Genomic DNA, 16,160 nt, shown 5'->3' with positions numbered 1-16,160 from the left:
AACCCTGAAATGCACTTAAAGACCACATTTTTATAAGTGCAAATTGAATACAGTGAATCTACTAAAATAGCTTAGCCACTGAATGAAAATTGTAAACAAAAAGAGAATTAAAAAAAACAACTTATATCGTAAACAAACCTAATGAAATGGAGAATGATTTGTATTATATTTTAGCATTCCAAACATTGTGTCATGTTTCTTTGAACCCATTCAGATTTGTTTGTACATTTTGTTGACATTTAAAGCAGGGATTGTCAGGTCATGGAAAAACAAAACATTAAAACAAAAACAAAAATGCCAAAAAAATCAATTCAATATCAATGTGCATATCCTTTGAATACAAGAAAACTTACCAGTGCAATGGGAGCATTTGAGTTCTCAGTATACATCTGTCTCAATGCCTGTCGCTTGAAATCCAGGAGGCAGTTATTACAGCCCTCACACACAATGCCCAACTGGTTTGACTTCTGACCTTGTATCTGAGCTGGATGACCTTGACCTTGAGAAGTGCTCCTTAGGTTAGTTTTCAGTCCTTGACCTTGACCTTGGTTTAGAGACTGAACCTGACTTAGGGGAGGCATTTGAGAATACCCATATATCAGAGCTTGGCCTGGATTTCTATGGGTTGGCAAGACATCAGCAGTTGGTTTTGCTTTGTAACCATGGTAACCAGCTATTCTTTTGGAAGAACCAGTACCCATCATTGGTGACAATGGTTTTCTTTGACCTTGAGGGGAAAGGCACCTTTTAAGCACATTTTCATTTGGAGAACTGGCATTAACTAGATGGCCAAGGACAAATGAAAGCTCCTCCTTTTTGTCACCCCCTTTGCTTGATTTTTCACTCAAAGGAGAGATAGTACCCAAGACTGTGTAATCCATACAAGCATACTCTTTTGCTAGTTTCTTGACTGACTGAGGTAACACATTTTCACAGTGCTCCATATCTGTGACAGTATCTGGTATATCTACATTATCCAAATCATTGTCATCCTCATCAACATCGATGAAGTTGCCAGCACCAGACATGAACTGCTCATAGCTAGGTATGTTATCAGTTTCCTCCACATTGTCATAAGTCTCACACTCATCACTTATACCATTTATTTCTGACAAACTTTTCAGTGGTTTATCCAACACATCATCGTCAGTTTCACCATCAAGTTCTTGACCAATGTTTTTGCTTACATTTTTTCCATTACTGTTTATACCAGCATTTCCTGCTTGAAATTCACTACCAAATGGGTCCCAATCTTTCTCATCTTCATCAATACCATTCTGACCACACTTCAGATTATGTGCCATATTCTCTTTGTTTTCAACTTTATCTAGTTGGTCTCTCTTAGGTCTCTCCTTGTTACCTGCATTTCCTTCACCAGTATCTAGAGACGAATCACCTCCAGTAGCATTCAAGCCAGCATTAGGTTTCTTCAGAAAAGGTTTTGCAGGGACTTTAGGGGGTGTGGGCTTAGGGGGTGCTGGTTTAGGGATCCGTCTCTGGGAGCTTGGGGTGGGGATTCTTCGGATGACTGCTTGGCCCCCGAACATGTTTGCTGCAGACTTGACGCTGATAGATTCACTGAATCCAGCTCTGTTGTCGATGTCCATCTGGAACAAACAAGAATTACTTTTATTATTTAGAAATGATTTAAGCTTGATGGTGATAACAGAAATAAGATGACAAAATATTCTCTCAACTACCCACCAAAGTTGTTCCTGTTAGCAGATAATTTGAATCATGCTTGAGAAAACACTCACATTTTATTACAAGTAACAAATTTGGAGGGGCAGGGAAAAAAACAACATAACAATGGGATTGGAACCCAAAGGACCTTTATGGTTAAATATTGACACCTATAAACAAGGCTGGGAGCACATGTGCCGTTACAGGCAACCTTTGGAAACAAATAAATGCATCATTTTCTTGAGAATACTTAAAAACGAAAAAAGGGCTCCATCATGACATTATTTTGTATGTTTTTTGACAAATGTTCAAAAAAAGCTTCCAAACTTACATTTCTTAATTTCTGACAGCATGGTTACGTGTCTCAAAAAAAGGTAGAAATTGTGTATTAACTAATCTAAGTTGTGTTTATTTTGCAGCAGGAAATGTAAATATGATCACCCGCTGGTAATGAATGATGGGGTACATGGGTCCCAAAATTTCTGTTGGTCCATTGTTCTACATGTTTTAAGGTTCGTTAGATATAAAAATAACTATGATGATTATTAAAGAACATGTGCTTCCTCTTAGCAGGCAGTTGCCTCTCCCATTAAACCTTTGTTAACCAAATTCCCAATGCCTTATGATTTTTTTTCTTAAATAAACATCATGTACTTCTTGGTCATTATCGTTCTTAAAATCTCCTGTTAGGACTATAATCAATATAAAGCGGGCATTAAATAGCTATTTGCATAAAAAACACATATATATCCCATCTGAATGACCCTGATCAACTCTTAATCATTTGGAAGCATAATTCATCCAATATCAAGCTTCTAAGAACTTTGAGCAACATGCTTTATCCATAGGGAAATTAATCAAAGAAGAAGCTATATCTAGCCCATTGTTATCTCTGTAAGTGTAATTTCATTGTTTTAGAGCATATTCTAAGAAACCGGAGCTTTTCCCTGGAAAGTGTCTTTAATATGTCAAGGTTTAAGGAAATGAACTGCCCTTTCAGACACATACACAGGAGACAGTAAATTAGCTATCATACATTAAAGCAATCGGGTTTGGAAATAAATTTGTCTTTATAGCAAGATAAATCTTAAGCATAGACCATGAAAAGATTTGCAGTTTCAATTTATGAACAATCAGGAGATTTTGTAATAGAAAAAAGACCAAAAATGTTTTTAAAAAGAATCCCTCAATATTACAAGTTCACGTTTATCATAAGTTTAATCAGCTTTTCGAGGATTTAAGTAACACAATAGCGGCCGATACAGCAGCTGATGGGTGTCAATAGACAACGGTCAACCATGATAAATACGGCCGTCGCGTGTCCTGACCATGTGCAGAAAACAAAATGGACGCCTGCTGACTGGTTGACTATGGCTTTCAGGATTTAGTGTCAATCTAGTTAACCTTCATTATTAAAAGGTCGTGTCCAAGTTTCAAGATCAACAACAGTAAATAAATTTAAGGGGTGAAAGCGAAAAGATTCTATCTTCTTCTTTATTTAATGTCACTTAGATTACCTTTTCGCATTCACCCCCCAAACTGCAAAATAATGATATTTAAGTCTGTTGGAACACTGATTTTGTGAAAATTAGTTTCAAGAAAATAAAGTTAATGAGATCCGGACTATTTGTTACCAAAGCTCTTAAAACTATGATAGGAGATAAACATCTATTCATCTAGCTGTTAGCACACTATGACAGCACCATTAAAGTCAATCTTTGGAAACACTTAAATATGCAGCATTTACCTTTTGCAGTATCTAATCCTTTTCGAATACATCCATTCAGAACAATACTTTCATAACATCTAGATGTCAAAGTCATACTCAAAGAAAGGCACTTAAAGAATTCATCTAAAGCCCATTTCAAAGCACAAAGTCATGGACCCATCATTGTCAAATGCATGAACCATAAACCCAGAGTAACTTTCCATTTAACGAAAAATTATAATAAAGCTATCCATATCTGTGGTCGAATTTCAGAAACATCATCCATGCTTTGATTCCAGGTCAGGTATCACAAAAACTGTAACAAAAAAAACTATCAAATTTGATGACACGCAAATTTCACACTTTGACGCAATTCTATGTCTTTTCAGTTTTTCTGTAGTCAATTTCATACGTAGGCTTGAGAGTACTGTAATTAAACATATACCTTCGTCAAATTTTATTTCATATATAAAAAAGGAAATCATTTTTCGGTCAGATGGTTAACCATATTTTGACAGCATTAAAATAAGACTAACAGTACAGACTCCAAAAACATTATGATAGTAAAAATAAAACTTCAACAATTTCAATGTTAATAGCATTTTTTTATGATACACCATCAACTAAAAACCAAATCAACGTTATCTAAAAGGTAGCAATTAAAACATAGTCATATCATCTCTGTACAAAACTTTATTTTTTTTCATACAATATTATTCATAACATGTCATCCAAGCCAAATGTTAATGGACATTAAAATGATAAGCTTTTAAACTGTTTCACACTTTGCCTACCATGTGTTAAACTGGTGTGTTACTTTCACTTATTAATTAATATTTCAACCATTAATCATAAAGTCAGCCTCACTTTACGTTGTTTTTCAAGCTTGTCTGCGTTCTTTTATGCAACGACTTCCTTCATCTGTGCCGTATTTGAGAATTTTTGCCCTATTTTGTTTGCAGAACATAAAATTATTATTTAATGGTTCATGGTTGAATTATGGCCTATTTTAGCCTATTAGTCACTCATTGGTCTCTCATAGTCTCATGGCCTCTCAGTTAGTCTCATGACCCGGACCTCTCATTAAGTGCCATGGTCTCTCATTAAGTCTCATGGTCTCTCATTAAATATCTTGGTCAGTAAGTATCTTGGTCTATCATTAGGTACCATGGTCTGTAATTAAGTATCATGACCTCTCATTTATCATCTTGGCCTAGCTCTCATAGCCTCATGGCCTCTCATTAGGTATCATGGCCTCTCATTGATATCATGGCCTCTAAGAATCATGGCCTCTCATTAAGTCTCATGGCCTTTCATTAAGTATCATGGCCTCTCATTAAGTATCATGGTCTCTCATTAAGTCTCATGGCCTCTCTTTAAGTCGCATGGCCTTTCATTAAGAAGCATTGCCTCTCATTAAGTATCATGGCCTCTTATTAATTCTCATGGCCTCTCATTAAGTCTCATGGCCCCTCTTTAAGTCTCATGACCTTTCATTAAGTATCATGGCCTCTCATAACGTCTCATGGCCTCTCATTAAGTCTTATGGGCTTTCATTAAGTAGCATGGCCTCTCATTTAGTATCATGGCCTCTCATTAAGTCTCATGGCCTTTCATAAAATATCATGACCTCTCATTATGTTGCATAGTCTCTCATTAAGTATCAGAGTCTCTCATTAAGTAGCATGGCCTCACATTAAGTATCATCGCCTCTCAATAAGTTGTATGGCCTCTCATTAAGTAGCATGGCCTCTCATTAAGTCTCATAGTCTCTCATTTAGTATCATAGTATCATGGCCTCTCATTAAGTATCATGGCCTCTCATTAAGTCTCATAGTCTCTCGTTAAGTATCATGGCTTCCCATTCAGTCACATAGTCTCTCATTAAATATCATGACCTATCATTAAGTCTCAAAGTATCTCATTAAGTCTGTCTTTCATTAAGTCTCATGACCTCTCAATAAGTCTCATGGTCTCTCATTAAGTCTCATGACCTCTCATTAAGTCTCATAGTCTCTCATTAAGTCTCATGGCCTATCATTAAGTCTCATGGTCTTTCATTAAGTCTCATGACCTCACATTAAGTCTCACGGTCTCTCATTAAGTCTCATGGCCTCTCATTAAGTATCATGGCCTCTCATTAAGTATCATGGCCTCTTATTAAATCTCATAGTCTCTCATTAAGTATCATGGCCTCTCATTAAGTATCATGGTCTTTCATTAAGTCTCATGACCTCTCATTAAGTCTCATGGCCTCTCATTAAGTCTCATAGTCTCTCATTAAGTCGCATGGCCTATTATTAAGTCTCATGGTCTTTCATTAAGTCTCATGGCCTATCATTAAGTCTCACGGTCTCTCATTAAGTCTCATGGCCTCTCATTAAGTGTCATGGCCTCTCATTAAGTCTCATAGTCTCTCATTTAGTATCATGGCCTCTCATTAAGTATCATGACCTCTCATTAAGTCTCATGGCCTCTCATTAAGTCTCATAGTCTCTCATTAAGTATCATGACCTCTCATTAAGTCTCACAGTCTCTCATTAAAAGTCTCATGGCCTCTCATAAAGTATCATGGCCTCTCATTAAGTCTCATAGTCTCTCATTAAGTATCATGACCTCTCATTAAGTATCATGGTCTCTCATTAAGTCTCATGGCCTCTCATTAAGTATCATGACCTCTCATTAAGTCTCAAGGCCTCTCATTAAGTCTCATACTCTCTCATTAAGTATCATGTCCTCTCATTAAGTATCATGGCCTCTCATTAAGTCTCATGGTCTCTCATTAAGTATCATGACCTCTCATATAGTCTCACGGTCTCTCATGTAAGTCTCATGGCCTCTCATTAAGTATCATGACCTCTCATTAAGTATCATGGCCTCTCATTAAGTCTCATGCCATTACCTAGTTGACATATTCAGCACTCAATCTGGTTTTTACCAAAAAAAACATACATGAAGTGGTGACACATCTGGTAGATATTTTTGTTCAATGTTTTGTAAATAGATTCTTCAACTAACATTTGAATTGTGCATTTACTTATCATTCAATGCAATTATCTTCAATGCCCACTGTCTATAACTGACCTCGAATCCACTGCCTATAACAAAGGTGATGCAAAATGGATTCCAAAGTATTATGATCAAAATCACTCAGATCTTGCCAGTTAACAAACTTGGCAGTAAATGAAAAGTATTGAAATATCTTACCCCACCGATCTGTTAATTTAAAATGATTTATCTATAAAATATATTCATATCATTTTACAAATTGTTATTTCAAAGTGATCAAAAATGAGAACAGGTGTAACAGTCAGGTGGGATATTTTGTTTGAAGTTAAATGTGCCGATCATTTTCATTGCAAAGATATAAATCTTACGTAATTACATAAAATAAGATATATCCAGCCTTTTCAAGTTAAAGATACATAACTCTTATCGTAATGAAAATGTTTTTATTAGTGCACGATTTATTCTGAAATGTATTAGTGTATGATTTATTCTGAAATTTAAAATCTATTTAATCTTTATGAAGTGTTACAATTCTGATACTTTTTATAAATTAAAAAAAAAAATGCAGTCCAGTCAGTAATATTTAGAAATACTATATACATACACGAAAAGGAAATAGCAAATCGTCCTTTGAATCAATTCAATATTAATAATCCTATGAGACCACAACTGCGTTCCAATTATACATCATATTTCCACATTTTCTACCCTTTTAAAAACAGTCAAAACAGAATTCGATAGAATGGATAGAAAATCTCCAAGAAAATGACCTTACAATGAGACTTCAAAGGGATAAGGGACAGCCACTGTCCCTTTGTTCTAAGGCTTAGCCAAATAAGCGAAAAATAGGACTCCAGCCAAATCTCCAAACAATAATAGCCTGCCCCGCCCCCTCAAGTACTGAGCCCTTAAATAGGCTTAAGCCATCTGTAGCCACAGTCACACCGAATACAGCATTTATAACTGGGCATTAACAGCTTTTGTCCTTGGACTGGTCAGAGGTTTACTCTCGACATGCTGTGAACAGAAACTTTTAGCAGATTTGGTGTACAAATTGGCATGCCAATGCTTTTCTCACAGAAGTTCAAGGGAAACAACTCATGAAACATTTCAGCCGAAGTAGCAGGACCCATAATTTATATATAATGTGCATTGTGATTTGTTTGCATGTGCACTACATTTAAGTTTAAAAATAATTTATGATTTTCTTCGAAGATTTACGTCCTAAATTAGGGTGCTTACAGAATGATGCCAGCTAAAAACTGACTTCATTATTAAAGCTGCACTCTCACAGATGGCCTGTTTTGACAACTTTTTTTCGTCTTGGAATGAGCCATTTTTGCAATAATATGTGGAAACAAGGGAGATAAGACTACTGACAAAAGATCAGATCACAGTTTCTCATATTTAAGTCCGAAAATTGATGCTTAATGGCGTTACTAATGTTTAAGAAAAATGAAATTTTCGGCAGTTCTCCAAACAATTGCAGGCTGTTCTATGTGCAGTTACCTTACATGACCGATTGAAAAGAATTGATGCCAAAATAAGCTGATACTGAGATAACTTTTTAAAAAAATGCCAAAACTGTTAATCAGTGGGAGTGCAGCTTTAAGATAGGTGCCTTTATTATCAAACCGAGAACATTCTTTACATACACTGGGAATTTAAGCTGTCTCAGCCAGTTGTCTAATTACCTTGGTTCACTAGAAATCTGCCGCAATTCCTATGACCATTGACCCTGTTAATTAAATATAAACCTACCACATGTTTTTGTGGCTTATCTTGATGTTGTTACCTTGTCTCTGTTTGTTTTAGGAGATGAAATCTGTGGGTATTTTTGACATTTTTTAAAACATCATTATTTTTATTACATCCTGTACTAAATCCCCAAGAACAGTTACCATGAACATTTGCCATAGTCAGAGAAACATTATTAATTAGTTCATACAACTACAGATCACCCTTAGATAGAGACAATTTCCGCGTTACATGAAAAAAACTATTTCGTGAACAGATTGTCTGTGTTTTATGGTTGTAAAGAGGTGACGTGTGTGACGGAGTTAGAATGTTGGGGGCACAAGATAAAACAAATAATCACATATGCAACCTCTATGCAATTGCAGTGTATCTGATAATACAACTACTGAAATTATGAAAGAAACAGTAATCAGGTACCTTGATTAATTCTTTTCTGTTAGCATCGTAACATTATGGACACAAAAGCCATATGGCGTACCATTTGGATCAAACTTAAGAGCAGAAATAGGGGTGCACCTTTATATTTAGAGACACAGGTAGATGGTATGAAATAGAGGCGTAGGTCTAAATATAGATCTAGATGAGGTTCACCTCTATTTGATTATTTGAAAATAGAGGTACACCTTGACCCAAACAGTGTGTCACAAAGCCAAACTATTTAGGAAGTTACCTGCTGTATCAGTCATTGAAATAAGACTTTTGGAAGAAAATATTAAATAGGCCAACAATTTTCCCCATAATTGCTGAAGCAACAAATTCAACAAGCCCTTCCATTACAGTAAATTGAGGAAGCTTGGAAGCAAATTTAACTAGGGCAGGGCTTGCCAAAAGATAATGCAAAACATTCTATCCATCCAATCCTAATAGTAAGACCATGTTTCTACATCCCTTCAATACTTAAGGTACATCTTAAAATGTTTTATAATTCTATGGGACTAATTTCTTGCCAACAAAAATAATGCTAGTGCATTGAAGCAGTGCACATTGATTGAATAATTAAATTAATCAATTGACCTATTCTAATTAATAGGATCGCAGTTTATCTCGACATATCTAGACAAATATTGTTAGCAGTAAAAAAGGACGTACCTAAATTTTGTCCCTGAATAACATGTTTATTGCAAGTTCACTAAAAAATATTCTCATATTAATTGTTAGTCACATAATACCATCATTCATTTTTGGCATTTTATAATCAGATGTGACCAAACTACCGGTTAGGTGTTGACTGTATAATGAACCCTATAGCAGAAGATCTCTATCAAAAACCATTAAGAACAATTATGATGGCCATTACAGATTCAATTAAGGCCAAACAAACCTCATGTCTGGCAGGTATATGGTTCTACGCTGTTCCTAGCATTGATAACCTTAAAATTTTAACATATCAAAAGGCCAAGGGCTGGTTCATTACCATAACACATGTTCATTCTGTTACTAGGAACACACATCTTGTTACATGATTAATCAAACACCTTGCATTAACAAAAAAATGACTGCCTTTCTTGGATGAAACCATTGATTTCACGCTATATAAGGGATTGTACCAGAAATTACACAAATATGCAACTATAAGACTAAAATTCATAAGCCAATTTTTTTAATTTATCATTTTTTTATTAATTTTTTTTATTTTTATTTTTTTTATTATTATTTGTTTTGAGGGGGGGGGGGGAGGGGTTGTGGGGATTGTTAGTGAGACCCAAAAACACCTTGTCATGTTTAGAGCTCATTTTAGGAATTCCCTGTTTTAGCCCATTAAAATGTCATACTTTTCCAGTGATGCGATAGTGTTTCTAAGTTCGTTAATTCTCAATTAGTCATAAAAAGTTGCAGCAACAATTTTTAATTAAACAAATTTTGATTTTTTTTTTAAATCTTTGGCCTTTTTATATGAAGCTGATAAGCGATAAGGATTATAAGGAGGGAATATCAAGTATGTCACGATGTTTAAATCAAGATTATCAAGATTTGGAACAGTAAAGAACTAAACACATGATAATTAGGAATACAAAAGGAAGGATGATGGCACTTTGACAATACACTAGCACCCCATGAACCAATATTGTTTAGCATAGGAGCTTACAAGGTGAAGGTCATTTTATTTAAAAAGAAAATACAGTCCTGGTAATGAGTTAGTAAGTCACGACCATAAGATGAAAAATAAAATCAGACATGTCTGTCCTCTATGCCTGTGTGCATTCAAATTGTAAAGAAAAAATAAATAATTTTCCGAATTATACAAGAATACTTATCTCAAAATTATGGTATACATGAAGAGTATCATAAATCATTATTTTATCGCCAAAGGTCTTTTCTTTCAACTAGACAATTTTCCAAAAGGTCTACAAAATTGTTCTGTATAAATGATAGGCATTCATAAACTATGCCATTGAAAACAACTTCAAAAGGGTAACAAATTATATGAATTCCTGGGCCAAAGATTAACATGCAGGCCAAGTGCAGTCACAAATTACTTAAGTGTCAATTAAATGCATGAAATTGAAAGTGATCAAACAAAATAAGGAAGACATAAAATTCAAACATTGAGCATCCTCGGCCTTTTGATGATGGATCTAGTTTCAATGAAATATTTATTTAGCCAGGCCCTGACTAGAAATCACCAAGGTCTGGTTATTTCTATGTTTACAAGGGCAGAAGATTTTTGTTTACTGAGTAACGGTTTGCAAGAGCCATGTGCCAGCGCTTTATTGGACCACAAATGAAGAACCCTCTAAAAGCCTTCCAGCAATCTATGAAAATATTAGCTACTAAAACCAGACTTGCCATTAAATCAAATATGCCTGAAAGTGAAAATTCCAAAAAAGCCTTCACCATTTTAGGTCAAAATTGTAAGAGCATAATTTGTTTAATACTGAACACCTTCCGCTTAATATTGAAAACAACTACAATGAGTCGTTTCGAGAGGCGATGAGAATGTGCTCTTGTGAAGCGCAAGTGACTATACCCCTTGGTTGATAGGAACAAAACTGGTCACAGCTACACCAACTCTCTCAAATTCATGGATGCACTAACTCACACCTAATCTAGGCTACACCAACTCACACCTAGTCACAAATACAGCTACTCATACCTAGCCGAGGCTACACCAACTAAGACCTGGTCAAGGCTACACCAACTCACACCTGGTGAAGGCTACACCAACTCACACATAATCTAGGCTACACCAACTCACACCTAGTCTAGGCTACATCAACTCACACCTAGTCACAAATACACCAACTCACACCTGGTGAAGGCTACACCAACTCACACCTGGTCAAGGCTACACAAACTCACACCTGGTCAAGGCTACACCAACTCACACCTGGTCATGGCTACACCAACTCACACCTGGTCAAGGATACACCAACTCACACCTAGTCTAGGCTACATGACTCACACCTAATCAAGGCTACACCAACTCACACCTGGTCAATACTATACCAACTCACAACTAGTCACAGTTACCCTAACTAACACCTAGTCACAGTTACCCTAACTTACACATACTCACAGTTACCCCAACTTACACCTAGTCACAGTTACCCAACTCACACCTAGTCACAGTTACCCCAACTCACACCTAGTCACAGTTACCCCAACTTACACCTAGTCACAGTTACCCAAACTCACACCTAGTCACAGTTACCCAAACTCACACCTAGTCACAGTTACCCCAACTAACACCTAGTCACAGTAACCCTAACTTACACCTATTCACAGTTACCCCAACTAACACCTAGTCACAATTACCCCAACTTAATCCTAGTCACAGTTACCCCAACTAACACCTAGTCACAGTTACCCAAACTTACACATACTCACAGTTACCCTTACTTACACCTAGTCACAGTTACCCAAACTAACACCTAGTCACAGTAACCCCAACTCACATCTAGTCACAATTACCCCAACTTAATCCTATTCACAGTTACCCCAACTAACACCTAGTCACAATTACCCCAACTTAATCCTAGTCACAGTTACCCCAACTAACACCTAGTCACAGTTACCCCAACTAACACCTAGTCACAGTTACCCTAACTTACACCTAGTCACAGTTACCCCAACTAACACCTAGTCACAGTAACCCAAACTTACATCTAGTCACAGTTACCCAAACTTACATCTAGTCACAGTTACCCAAACTTACACCTAGTCACAGTTACCTCAACTCACACCTAGTCACAGTTACCCCAATTAACACCTATTCACAGTTACCCCAACTTACACCTAGTCACAGTTACCCCAACTCACACCTAGTCACAGTTACCCCAACTCACACCTAGTCACAGTTACCCCAACTCACACCTAGTCACAGTTATCCCAACTCACACCTAGTCACAGTTACCCCAACTAACACCTATTAACAGTAACTCCAACTTACACGTAGTCAAAGTTACCCCAACTAACACCTAGTCACAATTACCGCAACTTTCACCTAGCCACAGTTACTCCAACTAACACCTAGTCACAGTAACCCCAACTCACATCTAGTCACAATTACCCCAACTTAATCCTAGTCACAGTTACCCCAACTAACACCTAGTCACAGTTACCCAAACTTTCACCTAGCCACAGTTACTCCAACTTACACCTAGTCACAGTTACCCTAACTTACACCTAGCCACAGCTCCACAAACTCACACCAAGTCAATACTATACCAACTCACACCTAGTCACAGTTACCCTAACTAACACCTAGTCACAGTTACCCTAACTAACACCTAGTCACAGTTACCCCAACTAACACCTAGTCACAGTTACCCCAACTTACACATACTCACAGTTACCCCAACTTACAACCTAGTCACAGTTACCCCAACTTACACCTAGTCACAGTTACCCCAACTAACACCTAGTCACAGTAACCCAAACTTACATCTAGTCACAGTTACCCAAACTTACATCTAGTCACAGTTACCCAATCTTACACCTAGTCACAAGTATCCCAACTTACACCTAGTCACAGTTACCCAAACTTACATCTAGTCACAGTTACCCCAACTTACACCTCGTCAAGGCTACACCAACTAACACCTAGTCAAAGTTACCCAAACTTACATCTAGTCACAGTTTCCCAAACTTACACTTAAGTCACAATTACCCCAACTCACACCTAGTCACAGTTACCCCATTACCCCAACTTACACCTAGTCACAATTACCGCAACTCACACCTAGTCACAGTTACCCCATTACCCCAACTTACACCTAGTCACAATTACCGCAACTCACACCTAGTCACAGTTACTCCATTACCCCAACTTACACCTGGTCACAGTTACCGCAACTTACACCTAGTCACAGTTACCCCAACTTACACCTAGTCACAGTTACCCCATTACCCCAACTTACACCTAGTCACAGTTACCACAACTCACACCTATCCATGGTTTCACCCACTCAACCTTCGGTGTGTTGATTTTCAATGTGAAGAATTGATTTTAAAGAGTCGAGCATAATGCTTGGAAATTCTTAAACAGAAGGAGATATAGGTAAAGAAAATGGTCTGAACTGCCTAATCGTAAAAGAAGCAAACAATTACTTGCTTTTGGTTATTTTTACTCCTTACACAAACATACTCAAATAACAAACTGATGTTGATGGCAAAACAAATTCTCCATTTATGAAAATAACCTGAGGCATTGTACCTCAGATTCTTAACAAATCTAGTACCACATGACCTTAGTCTGTGTTGTGCATAGCATTGTTCACATAAATAAAGTTAGTGCCATCTGACCTAACTATTTCTTAAGATTGCACAAAAATCGTTAAGGGCGTATTTTCAGCACCAGACATAAAGGGTACCAGACAAAATTTGATTTTTAATTTAGATTTTTTAATTGTATAACCTGTTTTCTTCATTCTTTTTCTTAGACAGGAATAGCATTTCAACTACAAATTTCTGATTTATCGATACTGGCAACACTATCAGTTTCAAGTTTGTCAATTTTATCGGGGTGAAAATGAAAAGAGCATGCTGTTAGAAACCATTACATCATAACCCTGGGGAATAGAAATATGAATTAAAATCAGAATGCCAAAAAACAAATTTAATAAACACATCTGTTCTGGTATATGTTAACAGGCACCCACTGTCAAAATATGGCAGGGTTCGTAGTGAAAAATGCACGCAAATGATTAATGAGTTTTTAATTATGACACGGTGACATAACCGATACACTAATATTAAAATATGCAAATTAGGATTCCCTGTTTTTTATTAAAAACATAGGCTAAGCTATCAAGGGCAACATCTCTGACAAGAAAAAATCACACTGTCGATATGTTAATAAGCGAATATTAAAAACATGCAAAAAAAAAAAGAATAAAAAAAACACCACTCAAAAACATGTGAACAAAACGAATGCCATCGAAGTACATTCAACTATGGTCTTGTGCGCACATTATTCTCCATTGGTTTAATTGACTATATCTTTGACATCAGACAAAACAGCTTTGTTTGGGTTGGTTGTGCATATGTCAACAATTTTAACTGGCGATGAACAATTTCAAAAATTGATAAATGCTATCCTGACAAGATCTAAATGCATTTACATTGTCAACTCATTAGCATAATTGTTCCCAAGAGTACCTCTCGTTAGTAAAGCTCCTTGTAAAACAAAAGTTCCCAGCCAACATGACAAATTTGCAGATTTGCGAACATGATGACAGCCATTATTTCTGACACAAGAAATTTATTTGCAGCAAATACACAAAAACATTTGCAAACATAACACACTTTTAAAGGGACCAATTCACATTTTATTTGGTCAAACATTTCAAAAAATTTTTTGTATGAAACATTATCAAAAAGCTTGTTAAAATAAATAAACATAATCATTGAAAGCCGAAATTAGAGCTCTTTTATTAGTTATTATTTACGAAATGTGAGAGGAACATTCTCTATATTGCATAAAAGTGCTTGAAACATTATTGAAAAAGAGCTATTTCGACATGTCATGATGCATTTACACTCCTACACACAGGGTTCAAAATGTAGAAAAATGAGCTCTCTAAATGCTTATCAAATATTGCTCTCCCTGAGCTAATTTCTGACCACTGAGAGCAATTCTGTTTAAATGATTGCTAGATCTGTCAGTTGCTGTTTGGTATTTTTTCGTAAATGTATGTAAACTAACTCAATGAAACAAAATTTAAGTGAGTAGGTAAAATATCATTGTCATCATAAAATCCCGTCAGTCCCTTTGACATACCAGTTACAATACTTTTTTTGGATAATCAGTCTTTGTTATGACTTAAATGATGTCCATTACAGCTCCTTACATTTTTTGTTCCGGATGTATCACATTTGTTTTTCTTTCAAGATAATATTTACAATTCAAATTATTCTCTTTCCACAGTTCATTTCTCACTTCCCGTTTTGCCTTAAGCCTTAGCATGCATGTCAATGGATTAAAAACGCGTTAAATCTTCTTTCATACCCTCCGATAACAAGCTTCGTGAACATTATTTTTCTTCCCTGCATGATCAGGACGCCTGTAGGTGACAAGAGATAAATTTTAACTTCACTTCAAGAACAAAACCATTGAATGAATTTTTGTGGTGATGTATGCGGTAGAGCATTGTGCAACCTTACAATTAATATACTCTCCTTTTTAAAACTTTTTGTATTGTCACTTAGATCAATTAAAAAATATAAATAAGAAACACCATTCTTTAAACACAAAATGGCCAAAAAGTTCAAGATAATTTGATGAATTAATAACTCTATTAAACAAGATTATAAAGTATTGTATTATACTATAATGAGGAGTTACAATGAATTTATATTGACAGTATGTCATAACTTTGCCTATATATACTTATTTATGAATGCTGAATATGGACATCCCTTATATCAGATTCAGATTTATAAAATCTACGCCTCAAAATAATTCATAAAACATAACTTAATACATATGACCCAGTATACATCCTTATTTATTACAATATTATCTGTTTCATTTTTTCATTCGGAAATTCGATGATTTTAC

At 35.9% G+C, this 16,160-nt stretch overlaps 1 protein-coding gene across 2 annotated transcripts in view; it reads right to left on the bottom strand.

Annotated features, from left to right (window-relative positions):
• Window positions 1-16,160, bottom strand: part of LOC128209327 (kinesin-like protein KIF26B) — a 150,832-nt gene that overhangs the window by 118,297 nt on the left and 16,375 nt on the right. Inside the window, exons 1-2 of one of the 2 annotated variants that reach the window (XM_052913315.1) lie at window positions 9,248-9,296; window positions 354-1,607 (exon numbers count right to left, since the gene is read on the bottom strand). In XM_052913315.1, coding sequence (XP_052769275.1) covers window positions 354-1,607 — 1,254 coding nt within the window. In that variant the 5' untranslated portion in view covers window positions 9,248-9,296. Of the gene's footprint in view, window positions 1-353; window positions 1,608-9,247; window positions 9,297-16,160 lie in introns of those variants that run through there. The other variant, XM_052913314.1, reaches the window with a different exon arrangement.

This window comes from Mya arenaria, chromosome 11, assembly GCF_026914265.1.
Source record: "Mya arenaria isolate MELC-2E11 chromosome 11, ASM2691426v1".
Taxonomy (NCBI): Eukaryota; Metazoa; Mollusca; class Bivalvia; order Myida; family Myidae; genus Mya; species Mya arenaria.
Note: the sequence above shows the minus strand (reverse complement) of the source record. Positions and strands in the feature narration are given on the sequence as shown.